General features: G+C 43.9%; 2 protein-coding genes across 5 annotated transcripts in view; one reads left to right on the plus strand and one right to left on the minus strand.

Moving 5' to 3' along the window:
* The window catches only part of lrrk1 (leucine-rich repeat kinase 1), a 70,628-nt gene extending 68,986 nt beyond the window's left edge, over positions 1 to 1,642 (plus strand). For 3 of the 4 annotated variants that reach the window (XM_029125317.2, XM_029125320.2, XM_029125318.2), the window contains one exon: positions 1,292 to 1,469. In XM_029125317.2, coding sequence (XP_028981150.1) covers positions 1,292 to 1,469 — 178 coding nt within the window. Of the gene's footprint in view, positions 1 to 1,291 lie in introns of all 4 variants that reach the window. The other variant, XM_013137338.4, reaches the window with a different exon arrangement.
* A 17,220-nt stretch (positions 1,643 to 18,862) lies between these two features.
* chsy1 (chondroitin sulfate synthase 1) overlaps positions 18,863 to 26,060 on the minus strand; it is a 59,463-nt gene continuing 52,265 nt past the window's right edge. Inside the window, exon 3 of the mRNA XM_010876669.4 lies at positions 18,863 to 22,034. Coding sequence (XP_010874971.1) covers positions 20,439 to 22,034 — 1,596 coding nt within the window. The 3' untranslated portion in view covers positions 18,863 to 20,438. The remainder of the gene's footprint in view (positions 22,035 to 26,060) is intronic.

Consider the following 26,060-nt stretch of genomic DNA (forward strand, 5'->3'; position numbering starts at 1 on the left):
GCCCGCTGGGTTACACCGCTGTCTTTCAGTAGGACGGCACCCTACTGACTATGTAGTTGACATTGGGCCAAGTTAGTGCTGCACATAGGGAATCTGGTGCCACTCGGGCACCCTGGCTGGCACAGAAAGAAAAGGAGTTGGAGATTAATTTGCTGATTCAGCTGCAATAAAGACCCAGCAGAGATCCCTCATCATGTGCTTAACAGGGTTTTCTACCACTCTGTAATTATTCCTATAAACGTCCCAGCAGCTGTTCTAGCTACAGCAGAAATGTGTGTGTGTGTGTTTGTGTGTGCGCAGTACACACATGTAGCCAGACATTGGGCGCTTAGCTTTTAGCAGCAGGCAATAAAGCCTGGGTCCATAATAGCCAGTGGTTGTCAGGGAGCACCTGTGGCACCAGGGACCCGTTGAGAGGTCGGGTCTCGGGGTCACAACATGACATGAAAGGTTGTGAGAAACGCGCTTCTGATTCTGGGCTTGTTCCAACATCGGCTGCATTGCAGTCAGCGACAGAGTCTGACGAATCCATCTAAATATCACCTTGCATGCTTAACTACTATTAGGTCCGGTGTAGCTCAGTTGATTGAGCTTGAAGAACCGGATGTTGTGTGTTCGATTCCCACTTTGCTCCCATTTCAAACAAACTAAAACTTAATGAAGGCTTTCGAGGGGTTTAAGAAAGTGTTTCGCTATAATTGTAGAGTGTTCTTCTTAAATGAGGCTGTGTTTGTGTGTGCGCAGGTCTTCAATGCCGAATGGTTTTCCCCCATTCTGTTTTGAAGACCTGTCCTTTCGGTCACCTGTCCACATAACCCTTAGTATTGTATATTACAGTGCCTGCAGGATAGGATAATAACAGGCTTAAACTGCAACATATAAACCAACAATGTCAGGAAGATAATATGGACGGCAAACTTAACTGCACCAAACTAATTGAAAGCCTTCCCTCTACCCACAATCCCTTTGGCCATGTCCCACATAATTCAGGGTTGAGTTGAATGTCTCAGAGGCACTTAAAACACCAGTCCAAGGTCAGTTTAGATTTTTCTCCTCCAATGGATGAAGTCAGATTTTAGGGAAGGTGAGCTACTGTGTAACGGACAACCACCTGGAGCGACGCTTGCCCCTGGAAACGGGGGCTTTCCAGGAAACCTTCCAGGAAACATCCCGTTCTATAAGCTGTTTACTTCTAGGAAGAGTACACACTGATTGAAATGTTTAACTCTCTTTCCCGCCTCCATATCTCACCCTTTTCTCTCTCTCTCTACCCCCTCTCTACCTCTCTCAGGACCCTGGAGGAGGCAGCGCTGGTTGCGAAGGACACGGTTGTGTGTGGCTTTCGCAACAAAAACAGGGCCTGGTGCCTGTGTGTCTGGAGGGGCTGGGGCGCCCGCGAGCTGGAGGTCTTCTACCAGTCCTACGAGGAGTTGGGGCGGCTAGAGAGCAGCATGAGGAAAAGAAGGTAGCCGTTGTACGGAACTAGCCGCGGTGACCCAGGCTAGCCTAGCAGTCGCAGAATCACATATCTGTATGTGTGTGGAGGGAGACGTGGGCCAGGGGAAAGACACACTCACAGGCCCCCAGTGTTCACAGCAGGGGGCTGCTCTGACGCGGAGGGAGGGAGTGAGGGAGGGAGGGAGGGAGGAAGGGGTGAGGGAGGGAGGGAGGGAGGGCGGGCGGGAGGAGAGGCTGGAATTTTAAAGAATAGACCTGGGAAGGGGGAAAGGATCTCACAGCCCTGCTTCAGCCTGGGCCCTGTTGGAAGTTTCCCAGAATCGGGACATGTGGTATCTTCCAATAGGGATATCCCAAATTTTGGGAAAGTTACTGGAATTTGACAACCCTAAAAAGGATGGTAGGACCAACAGGCTGTAAAGACACATGGATCCTAGGTTTACTAAACACTAACATACTGTAGTGTATGGAACTGAACACTCCACCCAGTGGGGGGAGAGTGTGTGTGTGTGTGTGTGTGGGGGGGGGGGGGGTGGGGGGGGGTAGCAGTTGCATGTCTGTGACCTGTGGATTAAAGGACTCTTTCAATGCTGCCCTGCGTTATCAGAACTGTGACTGTCCCAGTGAACCCCAAAAGGAAGGTCACTAAAATATATGAAGTCGGGTGCTCCTTGGGCTGCAGTGTGGGTTCTGGTACCAGCACGGGAGGCCTTACTACTTACCGGCTGTGATGGGACAATCACTGTTCATTTACTGTATAAGATATATTCCCATTCTCTTCTTGTGTAGAAGTTCTGTGAATTGTGCAGCACCAGGGTTTTGGGCTATATTCCCATGTATAAAAATGTATGGACTCACTACCAGATGTTCCCTGGGGTATCTGCAAAATTACTTATTTAATGTTTAATGTGTAAATAGACTTAATTGTGTATATTCTGTACAACCATGAATAAACATCTTATACTGTAATATAAATATTGTTTGTTAAATGGAAACTCTTGACCACTGTAATTAAACACTGTCTGTGTCTGTCAAAACTATCAAACACTTTTTGCTTGTAAAATACCTGTTTACACCGCGTTTTTATACCTTCAGTCTTCTCTCTCCTCTCTCCCTCTCTCAACTGACACTTTCCCCTCATTCAGGACAGACGTTTAAAGATATATACAGTACTTTGCGAAGGTCTTAGGCCACTTGCTTAAGTTGTTTACAGCTGTCTGGGCAACAAAGCATTATTTGCTTATCAAAACAGTATGGCATCAGAATAAAATAAAACTTAAATACAATAAAAGGTAAAAATAAAACTATTTTTGTCCAAAGGTTATTGATATCTTGTGAGACCAGAAGAAATGTCATAAAACTGTCCAGTGGAAGACCACAAAGCTGTCTGCATCCGGTGAACAGTACCTAAAGGTCATTTGAGGAACAAAAGGAAATCCATACTTAGTCAGCATCTGTCAGGGTCATCAAAGTACACACTTTGACCTGCGAGAAGAAGTCCTACAAGAAATTGCCATTTTGACTGATTGGATGAATGATAATTGCATGATAATGACATTTAGACGATAAAGACGTTGGAGCAGAAGTCTGCTGATGGAACCCAGTATTTAACTGATCTCAGAGCCCCGACCTAAACATGATTGAAGCTTGGACAGGGAAAAGAACAAGCAGCCATAGTTAAAGGAATTATGGCAAATTAAACAACGAAGCTCAATGCATTTAATGGAGCATGATTAATCTGGAGCCATGGAACTGTCCCTAAGGGAACCCACACAAAATACACACTTACCTTTTTATCCACATTTCTTGGTGAATGTTTATTTTTTACAATGGATATAGAGGGAGAGCGATACAGGGGAGAGAGGTACGGGGGGAGAGTGAGTGATACTTGGGTAGAAGAGAACTAGTTGGAGAGACTTATCCCTGCTCTAACTAAGCCTGTGTGTGTGACTGCTGATGTGAAATGATGAAGGGATTAATGAATGAAGCAATGACATGATTAATCTAGAGGGAGGACTACACAGTGATTTTACCAGACAAAGCTATGAACCGGTATTAAAGCCGTTACAGACCCAAAACATTGAATGAACGCCAACACACAAATATAAAGTAGCAAGTACAGCATTTGCAATATTTACATGTGTGTGTGTGTGAAGTGGGGATGTTTAAACTGCAGTAGTGATCCTGGCAGTCTGATCATTAAACATTAAGAAGGACCGTTAACTGAAATGATGAAGTGTGCATGGGCACGTATATATGCATGTGGCAAATGCGTGTGTGGTTTGTCAGTCCTGTTGAAGTGTTGAGTAGTCTAATGCCTTGTTTCGGAGCCTGTAGGTTTGGGGTCTCATGCTTTGTCTCTCCAACATAAGCAAATGAACAGTATGTGGCTGGGGTGTGTGGCATCTCGTAGTGCGTCTTCAGATTGATGGATCCTGGTTGGATGGAAGCCATGTTGCACTGTGCCATGTTAACGTCACTCTCTGGGCCTTGAGATTAGGCCATGGTGCCATCGGTCACTGTGTTCTTAATGGTGCAGCTGTGGAAGTATTCCTAAAGGACCCAGGATGGCGTGTCAAACTTCTCTAGTTGCCCTGGGGAATAGAGCCACTGTGATGCCCTCTTGGCAACATGGGTGGTGTTGAACAATTCCCCAGCTATGTGAACACTGACAAACTTAAAACCGCAGACTCTGTACTGTTGCTCCATTTATGTGGTTTAGGCTGTGTTCCCTCTGCTACCTGAAACTGGTTGCTGTCCTCCTCCCTGTAGGCTGACTCAGCGTTGCTTATAAGGCCAACAACCGTGCCGTGTCCAAACTGGATGAGGGAGTTTGTGTCCTGCTGAGCCACACACCTGTGGGAGAATAAAGCAGAGGGCTGAGGACACACCCCTGTGGTGCCCCAGGGTTAACAAGAGAGGTAGTGTGGCCAGTCCTGAGTTCTGCCCATCAGAAAGTTAAGCATTCTGTACACTACATTGTGGTGTCCAGAGTCCAGTGGTCATTAGGGCATGTTACCTTAGCTTATCAACTGGGCAATGTTGGTAATCTTGAAGTCAAATGTGAATATGCCCACCATCTGGCTGATTGTCTGGCAGGCATCAGTTGGTACCATGGGGCTTGTTTTGCTCTTAAGATCTGTGATAAAATGTCATGTTTGTTTGAGATGCCTAACGTTTATTCCATTTTAAATCTTTATTTATCCCTGATTGACGTTCAGAGCTCATTCGTGCTAGCTTTGTAAGTATCATGGTCATTGGGGTACATTCTGCCAAAATGTAATGCTGCCTTGCAGTCTTAGCTATGACGCCTGAATTGGCTGTGTTGCAACCAGTTGTCTTTAGGAGTCATGTAATTAGTTGGAGTCCACATGTGTGCAACAAAGATGTTTTTTTACGTGATTCTGCAGGTCCCTCAGTTGTGTGGTACAATTCCTTACAAAAACTATGTCATGATGACAAAGGAACATTCAAAGCAAATATAGACTACGTTTGTTCAAAGTTCCAAAGCATATTCCCCGAAGCACTGAAAAGCACGCCATTAAGAAATAGAGAGATTATAGCACAACTGTGAATTTGTCTATAACAGGCCGCCCATACAAACTGAGTATCCGGGCTAGAAGGGAACTAGTTAGGGTGGCCAGCAAGAGGCCTAGGGCAACTGAAAAGGAATGACGGTTTCCTCAGATGACCTGTGTGCTGTTGGCTGCTGGGAGACTGATCAGGATTGAGGGACGGGTGAATGGAGCAAAATACAGAGGTCCTTGGGGAAAAAAACGTATCCGGAGGGCACGTGACCTTAGACTGGGATATAGATTCACCTTTCATCACAACAACCCAAAGCACACAGCCAAAGCAATGAAGTTGGCTGATCCATATTCTACAATGTAAAAATGGCTGATGTCTTTAATTGCAAGGTCTATGATGGTAAACGCATGAACCTCAAAAACATAGCTTCCCGCTATAAACAATGAAGGATATCAGCTTAGGAATCGTAAAGAGAATAAATCTCTAACATATGAATAGAGCTGCACAGATAAGCAAGAGGCTGTACCTAACTGGTTTAGAGCAATCTAACCACCCTGAACAGAAGCTACAGTGCTGATGGTGTTTTCTTGGATGGTGTTGCAAAACCATCTTGTAAACAAGATGACAGCATCTCTGCCAAGGGTTTACTTAGCACGAAACATGGTGGCACAGCTAAAAAAAAAAAATCTTGAATGTGGCTCTTGTCATCTAAAAAGACTTGGCTGTCTGTTGCTCTGATATGAATTAGTTTCACTCAAATTTCGTGGTGCCCTTGTGCAACCTCTGGCCCTGTATACACTTGGGTTTTACAGCTGTTACACAACGCTTATGCCTTAATAGTTGTGATACAACTTTCAGCACACTGTTTACATTATTATGTATGCAACATTTAAACATGTCTAATGTATAGTGTAATGCCATCTTCCTGCTATATCAGTACTGTACATATAATATCAAGTGATTTGGAGTAAGTTTCTGCTTTTTTTGTGGCACTGGACGTACAGTTTCAATTCATGAATTTGGACAATGCTACTAATGCTTATTCTAGGCTGGGACAGCAGTGGCTTGTTGTGGCTTTTGAAAAATAATGGCTTGTTGTGAATAATGATTCTATGGTCCTACAAGAACAAATCAGGGTAAGCAGAATTTCACCCAAATCTGAATCTAGGTTGAACTATCCCTTTAACAAGACCGGAAAAATACAACACAAACCAAGGGACATTACAAATCCACATTTAACTCAGCGCCCATTCCCCTTTTCACCCACAGGATCGGCACCCACTACACGCTTCGACAGATAGAAATACTATACCTTTAATAGTTTGCTGTTACTGTGCTCTTACTTAAGTCAGTCACTCTCAGGCCGTTACATTCCTTCATCGGGTGGTTGCCTCTAATCCTGTGGCTGCTCTAAGTCCGGCCCGAGGTGTGAGGGATGCTTTGCTCTGAGTTCTGAGTGTTTTGCTGTGACACGGGGTGAGGTCAATATTTAGGTAAGGCACTGGCTACTATCAAAGCCAGATTCACTCATAAACAAGCAGGGATTAAGCACTCACAATACAACCAACAGCTCTAATAGCCCAGAGATCCACAGGGTGATTATAAAATCTTCACCGCAAGTGAGCCCCGCACCAGTGTAAAACACACCAGCCTTGGATGATAAAAGTATATTCCATGGCCTGACATAAAACACCCAAACATAATCGACTAACAGCCGTGGCCATCCAGAACAAATGGGTGTCACAAGAGACTAATACTGTGCATGGACAATATAAGTAGTACACGTATGTCACACTCCGTTTAAAACAAAAAAGAAAGATAGCCCAGCACATTATCTTATTACAATGTAGCTCTGCAAGCCAAATGTAATGCCAAATGTGTTGTCCGGCAGCACATGCCTTACGGCAAGAGTTCTTGACAGAGATTCATGAACGTGATGTCTGTGTGGCGTATTTTGCCAGTCATTACAGCCTGTTAGAGCACAGGCACTGCCGATCGCGCCGCCTGGATAGAACTCCGCCCCCTGACTAGATGGAACTCCGCCCCCTGGACGGCATCTCATTCCTCCTACAGTATCCTACAATTAATTTAATCCAATTGCGCTCAAATTGCAGGAGGATATCCATACAGCTTGATATATATAGGTGTCACCTGCCCTCACTTAGGGCACCTTGCACCCTTGTTTACAGACACACACACACACATGCACATGTGAACATACCTCCCTATACATTACAAATGACCTCAAAATGGGCTTCTCTGCACACCATGCGTTTCCAACTGTGTGTCTGTCAGCATATTTTCTGTGGTTAGTTACAGAGGGGATGGTTTTTCGTAGCTAGTTGGAGTGGGCATTGGTTCCATGATGTAATGTTTTTAAGGAACCAAATCATTACTACTTTGTTGGTTGAGGATGCTGAGGGTGTGTCGAGGGTTTGAGGGCGGGCTTGAATCCAATCCTCGCCACCTGAAAGGATTGGCAAGTGTAAAATCACTGATCTACAAATTGTCATGCATCGCGTATTTATGATAAACAAACACACACACTGGGGTACATACACACACACAGACACACTCCTTGGCAGTGTGGTGACTGGTTTGTGGTAATGAGACCCAGGTGGCTGCCAGCACTCTGGGACACAGTTTTCACGGGGAGAGGAGCTGAGGGAGTGAGGTAAAGATCGAGGAAAGAAATTAAAGCAAGAAAGAGGAGAAAGACAGTGGAGGCAGAGTGAGTATCACCACTAGGCTTAGAGGTCCTATACAGCTCACATGGTAAGAGCATGACACGGACCTCATCAGGGTTTAGGGTCTGGAACCAGAATGAAAGGGAATCCACTCACAACTGTAATTTGGTCTGAATAGGAGCATCTGGTGAATTATTTAAATGTAAATTAGGGAAGGCTTCAGGGAGAGAACGAGCAACAAAGGGAAGGAGGATAATTGATGGTAGAGAGAGGTTAAGTATTTAAAGCAAATTCAGGATGGGAAAGGACAGGAGTGAGGAAGCCAGTTTTAGAAGAACTTCTGTATGATGAGCCAGCAGAAAGTAGACCGAGCCAAGCTCAGGGAGTTCCACACATGGTCCTGGGGAAGCGTGGCATGGCCCGGTTTGAACCCACAGGCTGCAGAACAGCAGTCCTCTGGTTGTTGTCCTCTCAACAGTTAACAGCTACACCCCCTTAAAATGGATATTTTAAAACGATCTCTTTCTTTACCATCTATCCCTCTTTCTCCCTTCCAATTTCTTTCATTTCCCTGGAGCTCTGGTGCCAACTAGGGTCACTGGAGAGTCTGAAGTCCCTTGAAGGCTTTGGGACATTCATCCTTTTCCTTGGTCTTACCAACCCTAGAATTCCACAATCCCCTCCTCTCTGGCAATAGTGTTTTTCTGTTTCCCTTTTGCTCTTATCTACATTTTATTCTACAATGTCTGTCTTTTTTCTCTACCTTTCACGTACCTTACATGCCTCTTTCATTCCATCCTCTTTAGAAGGTCATTTGGAGATTACTAGAAGCACTGAAACCCCCATGTGGGAAAGTGAAAATAAAATAGCAACTTTGCAAACTATTCAGAAGCAATTTCTGTAAGTTCTACTCAAAAGTTTAAAAAAATGACAGATTCTGGGGCCGATTCTCACTTAAAGTTAAGCATGCGTTAAACAGGCCTAACTTCCCTTTTTATGCATGCTCTGACCTAAATGATGAGCAGGTGTTCACGCGGACATAAAATAATTCAGTCTTCACCAGTCTAAGATGCCACGCTACAAAGTTCTCCCCACAAAAAAATTACTCAGTCCCCTATCCATATATTTGGAAATGCTCAATGCTTCCTGTTCAGCATTTATTCATTTGATAATGAGGGAGTTTGAATTGTTTGTTTTAAAGATTGTGTTTTTAAAAGAAAACTGTTGTTAAACACCCACCCACATGCTAATCTGTCAGACCCATTAAAATCCCCTGAAATACTTGATGGGCTATTCGTCCTTTATCATTTAGGCTCACCCTAACCTTATTCTCCTAACCTGTCACGTTAATTTACCTAACCTCCCATGTTAATTCTCCTAACCTTTCACGTTAATTTACAAAACCTCCCATATTAATTCTCCTAACCTGTCACGTTAATTTTCCTAACCTCCCATATTAATTCTCTTAACCTTTCATGTTAATTTACCTAACCTCCCATGTCAATTCTCCTAACCATTCACGTTAATTTACCTAACCTCCCATGTTAATTCTCCTAACCTGTCATGTTAATTTACCAAACCTCCCATATTAATTCTCCTAACCTGTCACGTTGATTTACCAAACCTTCCATGTTTATTCTCCTAACCTGTCACGTTAATTTTCCTAACCTCCCATGTTAATTCTCTTAACCTGTCATGTTAATTTACCTAACCTCTCATGTTAATTCTCCTAACCTGTCATGTTGATTTACCAAACCTTCCATGTTTATTCTCCTAACCTGTCACGTTAATTTTCCTAACCTCCCATATTAATTCTCTTAACCTTTCATGTTAATTTACCTAACCTCCCATGTTAATTCTCCTAACCTGTCACGTTAATTTACCTAACCTCCCATGTTAATTCTCCTAACCTGTCAAGTTAATTTACCAAACCTCCCATATTAATTCTCCTAACCTGTCACGTTAATTTCCCTAACCTCCCATGTTAATTCTCCTAACCTGTCACGCTAATTTACCTAACCTTCCATGTTTATTCTCCTAGCCTGCAATAGTATTTCTCCTATCATATCACGTAAATGTACCTAACCTCCCATTTCAGTTCTCCAAACCTGCCACCTAAATTATCCTAACTTTCCACCTTAGTTCTGTGTAAATGCCATGGCAACAAGACACATATGGAAAACATGTTATGCAGCTGCAAGTCTGAAAGACATCTACTGTTGTCTAGTGTGGAATCGACCCCTTCATTAGTCACCCTTTAATCATCCCCAATTCCACATTGTTAAGCTGCCTGGATTCTACATATTCTTTAATTGATTTCCCTGAATGTATTTAATTTTATTTGTGTATCATCTACTGTATGTAAAGTAGTCTGTGTTAAAGAAAATCCTTTAGACCGCTCTCTGAATTTCAGGTATTCACATGACACTGCAAACCAGTGAATCACACATTTCCTCTGACTGGGCGAGAAAGCAGATCAGCTGAAGTTTACTTTATTGATGTTACTCATGGGATGACGGTAACATCAAATAACACCAAGCATAACCAGTGGCTTTATGACTTTTGGCATGTCTGGCCTCTGTCTCCCTGTTTCTCTGTCCCTGCTTCTGGTCTCAGGGAGTGAGGGTGGTTCAGCACCACTGGGGACTTGGCTGACCTGAGAAGTGCACGGAAGTGTGCTTGTGTTTGTTCATATTATACAAACCAGGGTGAACCAAATATCCTGACAAGGGTAGTAAAAGAAACCAGTAAAAATTGACCTTGTTGAGACCTCTTGTCCCTGTCAGGAAAAGGAAACATGTTCAGGTTAGGGGTCAAATTTGGGCAGAACATTACAGTTGAGGTTAGTAGTTAGCTTTACGGTTACAATTATGGTTAGCTGAAGCTAGGGAGGAGAGAAGGAAGATAATATATCAACGCATGAACTGAAACATACGTCTTCAACACATATCCTGCAGGAGAGAGGAGCTAAATTCTTCTTTCTTGAAGGCAACTGCCTATGCAAACCCAGCACCAGAATGAATCCATTTGATGTGCATTTGATTTCCATTGATTTTCCCGGAGAGTGCAGGCTTTTATATACAATCTGAGTTCATTTTACTGTGAACGATAGTATATTTTTTATGTGGCGTAAATATTACCAGCCTCCTGAAAAGGAGAAAACATTTTTGGACTGTTTGCAGAGAAATAAAGCTGTAGGAGAAACACAACTAGTAATGATGTTTTCAGTCGATTGTCAAAAAATAGGTCACTTTTAGATTTGTCCTACACAGTATCAGCATCCAAAACACTGCGGTGGGCACCCGCCAAATTTCACTAGAAATAGCTCCATAAGTATGGGTTTCCATGTTCAAATCCAGTTGCTGCTCTGGATCAGAAACGGAGAAAAGCATGGTGAATGTTTGGGATCCTTTGTAGTTGTACATCGTGGTCAAATGTCTAACATTGAGACACAGTTGACACAATCATTCCACAGTATATTCCTCAAAGATTATTTAGACAGCATTTCCTCAACTGTCATTCTGAGAGAACATGAATAACTGTTTTCATTTAAACTTCTCCAGACTTTTTACATTTCAACTTAACAGCACAGGTGGGGAACATGGGACAGTTGGCTGAATTCAATCACATCCTCAATGCAGAATCTACACAGAAGATAATTTTCCAATGGCCAAATGTACTCACAATTTGGTCTTGTAAAAACATTCATCTACTACCAGGGCCAGCCACCTCAGTGGAATGCCTTCACTTGAATTTTAAGTATGTGGGTGCGGTATGAATATTTGAAATGCATTGCATGACTATGGTGGGTTTGAATGAATCTCAGCCCAGAGCCTGAATTCACATTTGAAAGCAGATTATAGGTACTACACCTTTTAAAGGCAATTTTCACAGGGTTTACCAACTCATGGTCAATTTAGCAGATGTAGGCATTCTCCCCAGGATAATCTGAGATTCACAATAATCAACTGGGGGACTAGGTCCACCAAAACCTCCAGGACTTAAGAGAGGATCTCAATTATTCCAGAGTGGAATCTGTGCAGATCAGGGCGCTGGGTGAAGCAGGGAAGCTGTGCAGGTCAGGGCGCCAGGTGAAGCAGGGAAGCTGTGCAGGTCAGGGTGCTGGGTGAAGCAGGGAAGCTGTGCAGGTCAGGGTGCTGGGTGAAGCAGGGAAGCTGTGCAGGTCAGGGCGCTGGGTCAAGCAGGGAAGCTGTGCAGGTCAGGGTGCTGGGTGAAGCAGGGAAGCTGTGCAGGTCATGGCGCTGGGTGAAGCAGGGAATCTGAGCATGTCAGGGCGCTGGGTGAAGCAGGGAAGCTGTGCAGGTCAGGGCGCTGGGTCAAGCAGGGAAGCTGTGCAGGTCAGGGCGCTGGGTCAAGCAGGGAAGCTGTGCAGGTCAGGGCGCCGGGTGAAGCAGGGAAGCTGTGCAGGTCATGGCGCTGGGTGAAGCAGGGAATCTGAGCATGTCAGGGCGCTGGGTGAAGCAGGGAAGCTGTGCAGGTCAGGGCGCTGGGTCAAGCAGGGAAGCTGTGCAGGTCAGGGCGCCGGGTGAAGCAGGGAAGCTGTGCAGGTCAGGGCACTGGGTCAAGCAGGGAAGCTGTGCAGGTCAGGGCGCTGGGTGAAGCAGGGAAGCTGTGCAGGTCAGGGCGCCGGGTGAAGCAGGGAAGCTGTGCAGGTCATGGCGCTGGGTGAAGCAGGGAATCTGAGCATGTCAGGGTGCTGGGTGAAGCTGGAAAGCTGTGCAGGTCAGGGTGCTGGGTGAAGCAGGGAAGCTGTGCAGGTCAGGGTGCTGGGTGAAGCATGGAATGCCCTTGGAAATGTAAATTTTCCCTTGAATGTATGCCCTTGGAAACTTGGACGTGTCAGGAAATATGCTGTGGAGGGTCTATGAAACATTTTAAAATGTATGACGCAGTTTCTAGAGATGACTGACAAGGTCAGAAACTATCCCTCTAATCTGAAATAGGTATTTGGCTTTGGAAGATTGGCATTTGGATTCTGTGGAGGGTAGACTGATCCATCATCCAGACAGGATGTACATTTGCCTGATGTTGGCCACATGTTGTTGAATTAGTGGGGATTGAGCCTTCACACCCTGTCATTTGCAAATGTCACCCAGTCAAGATAATGTAAGAAGGCTGTGGTCAGAGATTACTATTGTATATTATGTTAGTGGTGTAAGTTAGCATCGACCAGAAAGTAGTTGTTTTAAGTACAGGTCACAGACCTAGTGGAATAAAGACTACATTTAGATGAAACATTTAGAAGCTACAGAAGGTATATATCTTAGAAAGTTATTTTTTAAGCTTAGAGAAAAGCTAAAAACTTAGCAAGAATTACTAACACCAATAAAAATTGGAAATCCTATATTTTACCTTTAGCTGGGTTTAGCCTTTTTTCCTATTTCCACAGGCAAAAGCTTACCATGAGGTCAAATCTTTTTTTGGTCCCCACCAGGATAGTAATACTTGTACACACACACAAGCTGTCCTGTCAGAGGGAATGGCACAGCTGTGTGAAAGTGGGGGATCAGAGCAGGAGAATATGAGGTTTAGAAAATAAACAAGAAGTTAGCGTTCCCCTTCTGGGACAAAGCCTCTGTTGTTCCGAAAGGCTGCGTGATGTCTCTAGTCTATCTGGGAGATCTTCCTGAGTAAGGACCAAATACTCCCCAGGATGTTGCTTATCGCCTGCCTGATTCAAAAAAACAAATGTGTGTGTTTGTTTGTGTGTGTGCTAGAGACTTTTAATAATATCTTAAATAATCCACCCCCCTGTGAAAAGGTTTTTAAAAAATTAAAATGTTACATGCAAACCTATTTGTGTGCGTGTGTGTATGTGTGTGCCACGTATGTACACGCCGTTGTGTTTTTTCCACAGAATCTCTAATGAGCCTAAGATGATCCATAAGTGCACATAAGTGTGTGTGCGTGTGTGTGTGTGTGTGTGTGGGATGGAAGCTTCTGAGGGAAATCTGTAAGAGTTGGACGTCACCGACACAACCTTGTTGGCTGTATGCCTTATAGCTGTCCCTCTTACTTAACACCACCAGTTGCGCACACACTTAGCTGGAAAAACAAACAGGCGTACAATATCAACGAGTTAAGCAATCCGTTTTGAAGGAGCTTTGTGTTTCCGTTTAAGCATAGGCAAGCCATTGTTTTCCGATTGCATTTCAATAAAAAAAGATCCAAGTTTCCACCAAGTAGGAATTAGTCATTGGCCAAGGTGTTTCTTGTGAGGACGCTATTGAAATGCAATGGGACAGGTCAAAATATACTGGGGGATTATCTGAAGTGGAAGTGGAAGTGGAAGATGAGCCATCACTTAAAAAAAATTTAAAAGTGTGTGTATCCCCACAGCATGACACTACCGCCACCATGCTTCTCCATAGGGATGTGTTAGCCAGGTGTTGAGAGGTACTATGTTTTGGCCGGATATAGTAGCATGTCATAGGCCTTTTACTCAGGAGTGGGTTCTAACTAGGCACTCAATCGTAAAGGCCTGATTGATGGAGCGCTGGGAGGTTATCCTGTCTCTGCAGAGAAACTCTGAAGCACTGTTAGATTCAATTGGGTTCTGGGTCACTTCCCTGACCAATGCCCTTCTTGTCCAGTTAATTTGTTTGGCCCACAGCCAGCTTTATTTTTTGCTCTGACATGCACTGTGAAGTATAGGACCTAACATAGACAGGTGTGTGCCTTAGTAAATCATGTCCAATCCAATGCATTTGCCACAGGTCAACTCCAGGTTTTATAGACACCTCAAGGATGATCAAAGGACACAAGATGCATCTGAGCTCATATTTGGAGTGTTATATGAAAGGGACTGAAAACATATGTACATAAGTTGAGATTTTACTTTGTCATAACGGGGTAGTGTTGCAAAAACCACAAAATCTGTGTTGCTGTCAAAGTACTTATGAACTGTGCTGTGTATGTTTACCGACTATTTTTCAACTCTGAATTGTGCATTGAAAGACATGAGTGTTCATAACAAAACATTGTAAAATATCTGATTAAAAAAAGCCATCTAAACCAGGAATACATACACAAACTGATCTGAAGTACGCTATTCTTCTTCAATAAGGATGTATTCCCATTCGTCACAAGTTAGCAACACCTTCAGAAGGTGTGTGTGTGTGTGTGTGTGTCCTGTTTTGTAGCTCGTATGTATGTTCTTCAGGTCATGTTCTCACTCCTAACAGAGCTTAAGGAAACATCCCAGGACACCTTGGTCCCATGTGGCCTACAGATGGAAGGACCAGAGGATTGGCACAGTGTTATTATACTGTAGCTAACACCAAAGGTAACCTGAAAAAGGACTGGGAAATGTGTGGAACATATTTGGCTTTACCTCCGGTCCAATCAGTCCAATCATGCTTTAGTGGCACCGACTGCCGAGGGCGTGTTCTGACAGACAGACTTTCTATAGGCCATTTCCTCATCCCTAACAGAGCTTTAGGATATTATTTTCAAATGGCAACCTTACTCCTAATATAGTGAACATTGAAATAAAGGGAACAAGGTGCTGTTTGCAATGGAACCTAAGGCCCTTTTGACGTGTCGACAATAGCCCCCAAAACACCTTGATCCTCGCAGTAAACCTCTCAAATTGTTTCCAGTTCATGTCGCCCCGAGGGAACGGCAGAGGCGGCCTTTGCTGCCCTAACCAAAACCATGTGCAGCCTGGCTGAGCCAGAATGCACCAAACAAACAAACCGAAGATTGATTTTGAACCCTTCTGAGATGGAGAGATTCCAATAAAACTTTTAATCTGCCCAGAGTAACAGTACATCCCCCGTTTTTTTTGCAGGGGTTCACAGGTTTCTTCTGTGCTGAACAATTGATTGTAGTAAGAGACTTGGGGTGGGAAGAGCTGGCAGAATCAATGGCTGGCGTACGCAGATCATTGCGGCAACTAGCCTCTGAGGTGTAGCGTTCAAGACACAATTAAGGAGTGGAGCAGAGCCCGGGTGTGTTTGTACGAGGAGTGCAGTTGGTTATCGTTTCAAGAACCAAAGCCCTGGTTAGGTCATGTAATGATTACGCAACCTGGACCAGTCCCTCAACATTTGTTGGCTAGGTGTCCACTGTGACATTGTTCTCTAGCTGTACTTTTGGTCAGTTAAGGTAGCATTTAACTTGATGATGCTTATTTTCTTTACCTTGATTTAAGTTAAGTATAGGCTCTTACAAAGGATGACATTAACATAGGGTATTAGCAAATGGTTTTGAGTACTGTACATCAATAACATAACAACTCCCCTTGGATTTATGTTCACTAGTATAGGAAGTGTGGGCACAGGGGGGAGTTTGTCAACAAGTGCGCCAGGAAGGCATTGTTATGGCAGGTTTGCTTGAATTTCAGTACAACTAGCCAGTTAGTGTTGCCGTAAGTCTGTCTGTCTGAAATGATACCCTATAGTGCACTACTAAGGGAATAGGGTGCTCTTTGGGACAGCTCCTCAGGTTGCCACAGGGCCCAGGAAGCACCTACCACGCTCACTGGAACAGGGCCCTATGCAAATAGCAGGAAAAGTCAATATTGTGCTTTTGTGTCTACTCTGGGGCCATAAAGACATGCTGGCCAAGAGTGGGGACAAAAGAGATTCAGCCACTTGGCTCTCACACACACATACGCACACAATTTCAAGGACCCCAGTGAAATTTCACATTTACAAAGATACAAGTTTCCAATGGAAAGAAAAACAGACAGTTTAAGACTGTCAACTAGTTCGAAATTCACAGTCACATCCACTTAAAGATACAATGACATCCATAGTCCAGAAAGGAACTGGACATCTAATCAGGAACAGTTCATTAAAAGGATGGTGTAGGCATATATAATACAACTCCAAAAGTATTTGGACAGTGAAACACATTTCTTTAGATTTTCTTTGCTCTGTTTTCCAGCACTTTGGATTTCCAGGGCATTGAGAAGTTGGAAGTGTCGCCAAGAGAAAATAATGATTGCCAATTCCGGGCAGAGAGAACTGTACTGTACTATAGTATAATATGTTATGATGGTCATATGTTGTAAAAGAGACACACACACACACACACACACACACACACACACACACACACACACACACACACACACACACACACACACACACACACACACACACACACACACACACACACACACACACACACACACACACACACACACACACACACACACACACCTTTCAGGGGGCCCGTTATTCATGACAGTCATAGTGGCCTGATTATTCCCCTACAGTTCAACTTCAGATTCATTTCTTGGTTATACATTCACTATTCAGGATGCTTTGGGTTTTGTTGCTGCAGTTGTCTGTGTACGTTGCTTTCTATCTGAGCGTACATTTACACACACTTTGCCTGTCTACAGTAATAGATCTATATGTTTATCTAGGATCTATTTCTATCTGATGGTATGACACCTTGTGGTCCTTTTGTGTATTCTACATCGGTTTTGGAGGCATGTTCTGACCCAAAGCAAAAAGAAATAAAAAAGCTCAACTATTAAAGAAATGAGCATCTAATTGTGCGTGGATTCATTTTCCCTATGTTTTCACTTTGGATTTGAAACAATACAACTTCTACTGTCAGTTCAGACTGTCAGCTTAAATTTGAACATATTTGCATCCATATCGAATTAATCATTTAGAAGTTACAGCACGTTTTGTACATTATACTCCCATTTTAGGATGCCAAGAATGTTTGGACAGTTAGCAACACAGCTGTTTCTAATGAGGCAGGTGTGTTTGAATTATTAGTGCATGCACAAAAAGATTTTTAATGTATAAAGTCGTGAAAATGTAAGTACACTATTCCTCCTATTTGGACATATTGATGTAATCTTCACTTCAACACTTCTGACAGATAAAGGCAATCTAGTTACCTTTAATATCTATCTAATAACAATTGAAAGATTATACTTTAATAATGTATTCCTCAAAAATCTACTGAAATGCAATTTAATAGTGCAGAAAATGTACACCCACAGCTTCAATAGCTCATGTAGCCCTCCGTGGTGTCTGAAATCACTTGATGTAGACGTTTTGTCCATCAGTCTCTTACACAACCCACGCCTTTTAACTGTAAGGCTTCAACTGTCATATTTGAATGCCTCCTTGCATCCATGATCAGCTACAAGTCCCACGTAGCATTTTGATAGGATTGAGTGCTGGACTTTTACTTGGCCATTTCCTAACCCATTTCTGATGTAGCTAGGTTCTTCTGTTTAAAGGCAGTGTTTAATTTATGCCAAACAAGGCCTCTGGTATTGTGACCAAACAACTCCACCTTTAACTCATCTGCCCTGAGCACAAGTCTGGCCCCTCTTGAATTTCTTTATTATATCACAATTTTCTTCTGTTTTGGTGAACTTGATTCTATTGTTAGGTATTTCATGTGCCAGTAAAGGTAAGGTTGTACACATTTCTTCCACATGAGGTAATTACAATTAATTTTAATTGCTTAAACGGTATCAAAGTAAAAAAAATATGTGATTTGTTAATTTGGGCTACCTTTATCAATTAATGTGGTTGGAATTTAGTATCCATACATGTAAAAAGAAAACTTTCAAAGGAGTGTATGTAGGTCTGGTCATTGTAGTGTTTCCAGTCCAAATTAAATGGGATTAAAGTGAAAAAACATGAATTCCAAAACACACTGTATAACCTTAACTTGACTTCCATGCTAGCTAGCTGTTATCTAGTTATCAGTTCATTTAGATGCTAGAGGGCTGACCTTGCAAATACCCCCTTGAAATTACTAACAATATAATGTCTTAACAAATCCCCTTAGCTTTTTCTCAATTAAATAACTTAATGATTCATTAAGTAAGATTTATCTGATGGGCCCACATTCCAAATGTGGTTATTTAGCTCATTATGGTTTAGGTTTTTCAAAGGTTATGCAAAACATATTTTTGAGGAAAACTGATCCAGGTTGACTTATGGGGCCTGTTGGCATATTTGTCCAGCATTATGAAAGACACCTATAGTATATACTACCAAGTCTTTAAGGGAAATGGGGCTGTGAATGACTGTTTAAGCATGAGTGTAGAACAGTGCAACTTATTTTTTTAACTCATGGTCTCTTGCTTCTGTGAATAAAGTTAATTTAAACATGTCAAGGCCAAAAAATATCTAAGAATATCAACAGGTTTCATAGCTTCATAAACAAGTACAACATCATTTTTATAATCATTTTTATTTTATTTCTTAAATATAAAACCTTTCCCAGTTGGACAGGGTTGAAAGAACAAAAGAAATATAAAAAGCCCAAAGAAACAAAGTCTTGTGTTACAGCACAGTGGGCCCTGGTTTATCTGGTTAAATAGAGAAGACTGAAGACCGTGTGGAGTAGATAACACTTTTAAAATTGAAACCAAAACCAGGAGAATGCAACAGCACAGAAAACACCCTCCTAAAAGGCTGCTATATTGACAGGGAGCAGAGAATACATACAATTAGAATTAATTCTCAGAGTTCTAAAATCAGTCTTTCTTAGAGTTCTATTCTAATTAATTGTAGCAATAGTGCTGAAAGGAGATTTATGGAATTTCACTTCCATCCAAAAGTCCTAGCATTTTTTAGAATTCATTCCAGTTCTACGAAGGAACACAGAATCCACTTTCCTTTTCCTGTTCTAGTTCTGAATGACTAGTTTGATACAGGCCATAGATTCCCCATGAGAGCTAGCAGAGAGCTGGACCCAGGACAGAGCTCACATCGTCAGTCACTCAGTATACCGCTTCTTCTACAGTACATTTCATGTTGGTGCCTGCAGGTTCTAGAAAACAACATGACGCACGCACGCACGCACACCCACAAACAATACCTAAAGCAGACTGTGCAAAAACTCTTTGGTAATCAGACGAGTTTGATAGAGAGAAATGAAAAGATAATGGAAAAACAACACTATCCAACAACTGAGATGGTTATACAATCTTTCTAATATACATATCCCAACAGTTAGGTAACAGAATGGAGACTGCAAATTCAATAAATTAGACAGCGGAAGATAAATCGCAGATATTAAATCCAGCAGTTTTGTTCACAGAAAAAAAAAAAAAGAAAACACAGGTAAAAAATAGACAAACAAAAAAACAGTGTTATTCTGTATTATCAAAAGCATTTAAAAAAAAAAAAAAAAAGTCTTTAGTTATAAGGAAACTAGTTTTTCCATCTAAGTCAACCCTTTTCAATTACCAAATGTTTGTTCATATCAAGCTCCTGTAAACATTCACAATCAAGAGAACAGTTACGTTTAGAGCATTGCTGGTCTGTGAAGATGACAATGTCCATCCTCTCCATGCACTTTTAAGGAGCTCGTAGGTGTACATCACTGAGCAGACATAACCCAGAATTTCTCCATTAGTCTCTACAGATGACTAGAGACTAACACAGAATGGTCTTTATTACTGGACTGGTAAAATAAGAAAACAGAGCACTTTGTTCTTGCTCCTTAAGTTACGGTAAAGAATATTAATCATTGATACTCTCCATTTTTAAGCATTAACTCAAAACACTTCTAGAGTCACTTGTCTCACCCAGCTCAACGTTCACCGTTTTTTTTTTTTTGTTTATCTAAAAAAAGCATTTCTCCAAAATATATCCACATACGTCTTTGTTTGTTTCTGTAAAAAATAAATTAGGTAGTTTAAAAAACGCCACTAAGACATCGAAACAGGGGAAAAAGAACCCAGCCCTGGGACGTCCCAGATAGTTTGTTTTGTTTTATTGTCGTCGTCCTGGCCAGGGTACTTTCTCACGCTGTCCTAACCGATCCGTTATTGGAGCTCCCAGGCTTCCGGAAGCCACGGTCGTTCTTCTCGAGCCACAGTTCAGCCAGCTGCTGTGTCGAGCCGTGCGAAGAGGCTTTGGAGCCCAGGCACATCTTGTACTGCTTCGCCTCCAAGCTGGGGTCGCACGCCACCGGATGGTGAACGTGAACGATCCCCGTGTCCGTGCTCCGGAACAGCCGGATCCCTGATTGGACAAACTTGTTGAATAGGTCCACATCCTCCAGGCCCCAGCCCTGGATAGAGGTGTCGAAGCCGCCGGCTCGGACCAGGTCGCCCTTGTACACACAAACGATGCCGAAGCCGTAGTGGCGCCACAGGCCAGTTTTGGCAGTGAACACATAGTGGTTCTCACTGGGCACCTTGCCGCCGTACACCACCTTGGGGTCATACTGGCTGAAAATGATGGGGAAGTAGCTCTGCTCCCCCAGGACCGTGTTACCCCGGCACCTCTTGAGGAAGTCGGCTGTAAACAGCAGGTCCACATCACAGTAGAAGAGCAACGAGTTGTTGGAAAAGTGGGCTGAGCCCATCTCCAGAGCCAGGGCTCGGGAGAAGGAACCGGACACAGGCTTTATCTCCATCTCGGCCCGGGGGTACTTGATGTGGTATTCTCTCATAAGCTCCACCTGCTTCACCCGCTCTGTGTTGTTGTCGGCATTGAAGAGGAGGATGAGCAGCTTGACATTCTGGTTGGGGATCAGGCACACCCGCTCAAAGTTAGACATGAAGCGGACAAAGATGTCATACCGTCCAGACAGAGGCACCAGTATGTTGACCTTTGGCTCCTTGGGCTCTTTTTGGTCTTGGCTAGAGCCGGACAACTTGAAGGGCACAAACATCTTGAGGGAGTTGGAGAGAAAGGACAGGGAGTCGGAGTCCTGGTTGATGCGGCCGGCTAGCAGCCTGGCGTCCATCTCCTCATCCTCTCTGAACTGGATCTGGCTGAAGGTCTGTTGGAGGTAGGCATGTCTCCTAACCGGTACCGTCATTGTTTTGCCTTTGTGCTTCTTATAGAGCAGCAGCAGGTCCAAAACGTACTCTGCCCCGTACATGGGGTTGACTCGCCGGTAGCCATACTGGATCTCCTTGAAGTCAATCACCCGTCCCCGGGTTTTGGCATTGGCATTGATCATTTCCATCACCTGCATGATGATGTCGTCCAGGGCCAGGCGTTGGGAGGAGTCCATTCCACGGCGGGGGGGCTGACCATCAGCCGAGGAGAACAGGTACTTGCCCGTCAGAAATTCCCACTCCAGGACCTCCTCGCGGAGCCGAGGGTGGAACCTCATGAAGGACGGGGGCATGCCAAGCTGGAGGTCCTCTCGGCTGGGCTCGGCTGCCCCGTAGCGTCCCATTTGTACGATCTCGCGGTGGAGCTGGATGGTGCGGTGGCGGAGCTCGGCGATCTTGCGGCTGAGCATGTAGCTGTGCAGTCGGTACTGGTAGGGAGGGTTCTTGTTGGGGTGCAGGGTGATGGCCCGGTGGATCTTGCTGTTGTGGAGATCACGGATGTATCCTTTCTTGTTGGGCTCATAGTTCTCATAGAACAGCTGCTGCATCTGGAGAAGGAGAGGAAGAATGTGGTAAGTATAATTAACTACATACGGCACAATAAATAAGTCATTATAGAGACAAGGCAACATGACTGGGTGTACTAAAGCACAATGAATACACAGCACACTCTGGGAAAGGAAACAATTAAGCCATCTGAAATTTTATTTTAGCACAAAATATTTTGATCCAAGCTGACCAATTCTATGCTTGTCTGCACTTGTTTCCTGTCTCAGGGGTGATTTATTAAGATGGATGTGAATACGAATGTAAATATCTGCAAATTAGAACGGGATCAAGGAGCGCATTGTGTGGCGAACTCGGAGCTAACAGTAAACCCTCAAATGTTGACAAGGGAGCGGGTCTCTGTGGTTGAGAGTGTTTATGGCAAACCTGTTGAGGCTTTACAAACCTAATGTTCCCCAAATCACAGGGGGGGCCGAAGGAGTAAATGGTGAGACAGCTGCTGGGGCCCCTATTGGCCGCGACTCAAGCGTGTTCAAGAAGGAAGGGTCTGTGTTGTTGACCAACCCAATGAAGGGAGCATCAGAGGTCTATTTGTGAAAGACGGGCAATCAGAAAAAGGCCTCAGATTTTGAGGGCTGTTCTGGAATGCCGCCACGAGCCCACTCCCCCGAGGGTAAGGCGATACGGAGAATCGGACAGGACTGGCAAAGAGGCCCGAAAGCCCTGGAAAAGCGATACCTAAGCTAGTGTGTGTATGGCTGGTCACAGAAACTCTTTGCTTTTCCATGGTTTTCTGCCACTGCGTTCCTACACCTTGGAGGTGGCACATAGCCAACCATCACACCAAGCAGTGTGTCATCAATGGACGTTTTGAGCAAATCCCAAGCTTTAGAGTGAGGGGTCAGGTAGACTGCTACATCTGAGGCAATTGCATGGTGGCCCTAAACCCATTATTTAATGCTCATATTAAAAAGAAGTGTTGTAATCCAGGAAAACCCTGTGTTGTATTTGTTAATCCTAACCTTTACTAGTGTGTCCAGGCTTTTCTGGTCCTGAGAAGTGACTTTCAAATTGCTTTTTCTTGTGGACACCAGGTGGTGAATGTCAATAATATAACGTGTCTTCCTCTCCAGTTTTCCTTCCCATCATCTACTTCCAAACGACTGAATAGGTCAATGTGGTACGGACAACATTAATCAACTTTCCCCTAAGAAATGTTTTCAGATTGTCTCTTCTTTTCCTTTGTTCAGAAATGTGTCCAAAATTAAGATAGCAATATTAAAATAACAGATTTTAGGTGTACACCAGCAGACTAGGCCAGGTCGGATAGCTTCAGCGGTTTCCAGCGGTAGGGCAACAGACGCCAGACAGCCAGGATGTTCATGCCTCTTTCCCATGGCTTCATAATCATACCACCTCTCTAACAATATGACCTTTGGCATCCATCGGTCTCCATCAGCAGTAATGATTCATTAGAATGATTTTTTTACAGTCATTAACCAGCCATAACACACCACTCACAAGCCTCCCAACAGCACTCATTCAACTAATCACACTGAATATGGCTCATTTAGGAAAGAAAAAGATATGTCCTAATTAATCTCCGTGAGATCTACGTCTTTGTTTCTTGGGTAACACATCAACATCAAATGGAGCGCTGGGAATATGTTGGACAGGCTCCGGCTTGATTTTAAGTACATGTTTGTGAGGGAATTGAAAGGCAAGCCCTGTGTTTTATGGCACCTTTTAACAACCTATTGTGTTCGGACCTTCGGGGCTGAAACACTCGGAAATTTGTCCTGTGCTTAATTGAAAGGGCTTGGTGCGATGTAATTCCAATGGAATAGTTCCAGCCAATCTGGTTTTCCAGGAAGGCCTGATGAAATGCTCATAAGCATTTGAAAAACTGCAAATACTAGTCAAACCCAGGTCTGAGTATAGTAATCTTGTAATCTATAGTGCTCACAACACCTGGAGAAGTGCCCTTCAGGCACTTGATGTCCCAAGATATAATCTACATCTAATTAAGAGGGGCGCACAGTGCTGTAAATGAAGAATTAGTAATCTCGCCTTCAGTGCTTACTATCTCCACTCTGTGAAGTGAATATGCTTGCTAACGATCCCCATCCCCAAATATACTTGTCAGTCCGTGTAAAACAAAGTGGAGGAAAGAACAAACAGCGTTATCAAGCGTCAGTAAATTCATTTACAAGGGGCGGCAGCATATCGGTCACGGATGCAGACTCCTAGCAGGACAAAATATTTCCACCTGAATAAACGAGTCGCTGTGAAGCAATTGAGTTCAGACTGGCTGAGACAAAGCAGCTGGACGGAAGAACCCAGCAAAATAACGTGTGTTGATATTGTCAGAGACACGCTGGGTTTGTATCCCAAATCGCACCCATTCCCTCTGTGTAGGCTAGTGCACTTCTTTTAAACAGAACCCTATGCAACCCTGGTAAAGAGTAGTGAACTGCATAGGAAATAGATGTGCAATTTAGAAGGCAGGCTTGTTAAGAGTAATAGAGGTTCCAGTCTGGCTTATGTCAAGGCTAGCCCCAGCTAGCACTAGCTTCAACTGGAGTCATTTATAAACAGAGAGTGATTCAGATCTGTGAAGAGGAAACAGCATAGCCATGGGAAAAGTCCAGTGACCACTTTACGGGGGACTAGTGGCCTGCAGTCACCATTATCGGGTGAGAATAAAGACAGGATGGCATTTAGAAAGTGTCTCAGGTGTGGATGGCTGATGGAATGACACTCAGCTGGAGAGCAAATCAGAGGGGAGGAGGAGTTAGGGAATTCCAAGAATATGGTGACATTCAGGGAGCAACCAGAGGGTGCTTATTGCACAGGTTAAAAAAAATCAACCGAGCCACAACCTAAAATCCCAGTGCTGTGCTATTAACAAGATCTGCTATTGTTTTACTTGACTCGGAAAAGAGAGACTAACTCTTATTGTGATGACGTTGTGATTCTATGATTTTCCTGCAAACTTGTGCATATAGCCGGAGAGGAGTGCATGTACCTTCTGCGCTTTATTCATTTCATGAGACGAGTTGCTGTACATCTGGGTGCGGAGGTGCTATGTTGTGACTTTTATTAGGTCCAGCTGCTGAGTCAACAATCACCAACACCTGCCGCAGGGAGCTAGCTGCCGCCCATCACCCGACAGAAACGGAAGAAGATATAGAGGAGGAGAGAGGGCTGAAGGGGAGGAGAGGAGCCGGTTGTGTTTAATTCGCGGCACAATACAGCCGCCGGCTGCGGAGCGGGCCATGCAAATCTAATTGGAGACGCCATTATGAAGCCTCAACAGGCCCCTTTGTGTCTGTCCAGAATGACCCCCCCCCCACCCCCCACCCCCCACTCGCCGAGCCTCTCCTCACACCTATGGCAGCCCACACAATAGCCATGAAATTACCCCTCAGCAGCACGGTGACACCAGATTACTTTACGGCCTGCGTCCCAAACGGCACCCTACCTATGCGATACGGCGCACTACTTCTGACTAGAGGCCAACGGGTGGCCATTTGGGCCGCCAGGCCGTTACGGTCACGCGGCGGTGGGGCCACCGTCACCGGACGCACTTAAAGAGTCGTCTAGATCAACAGGTCTTTGGTGCAGTCTGCTGGGTGGTGATTGCCGTGGGTCGAAGCCATGAAGAACGCTAGAGAGCTCATCCGTCTGCAAACCTGGGCTTCCCCCTTGACCCGAAGTGCAGCCTCTATGGTTGAAGCAATATAGGACCGAATACAATGCTTTAAAAACTTTTGAGTTCATGTCTCTATGTAGGACATTAGTTGAAATTGTTATACATGCAACTTTGTATTTTTTCCCCTCCTATTACCAATGTCATTGGCTTGGTACATCTGAATACTCAGCTGGGAAACAAAGAAAAGAAAAACCAAAAAGAAGACTTCATTCCAGAGAACGGGAGATTCTCGTAAGATCCTGCAGTTGCCCTAGACAACATATTTGTCAAAATGTCAAATCAGAGACACCAAAGTATCTAATCTGAAGAATCTCCCGTTCCTGATCTGTTGCGCACATGTTGTGGTCGACTA

Source organism: Esox lucius, chromosome 2, assembly GCF_011004845.1.
Source record: "Esox lucius isolate fEsoLuc1 chromosome 2, fEsoLuc1.pri, whole genome shotgun sequence".
NCBI classification, from domain to species: domain Eukaryota; kingdom Metazoa; phylum Chordata; class Actinopteri; order Esociformes; family Esocidae; genus Esox; species Esox lucius.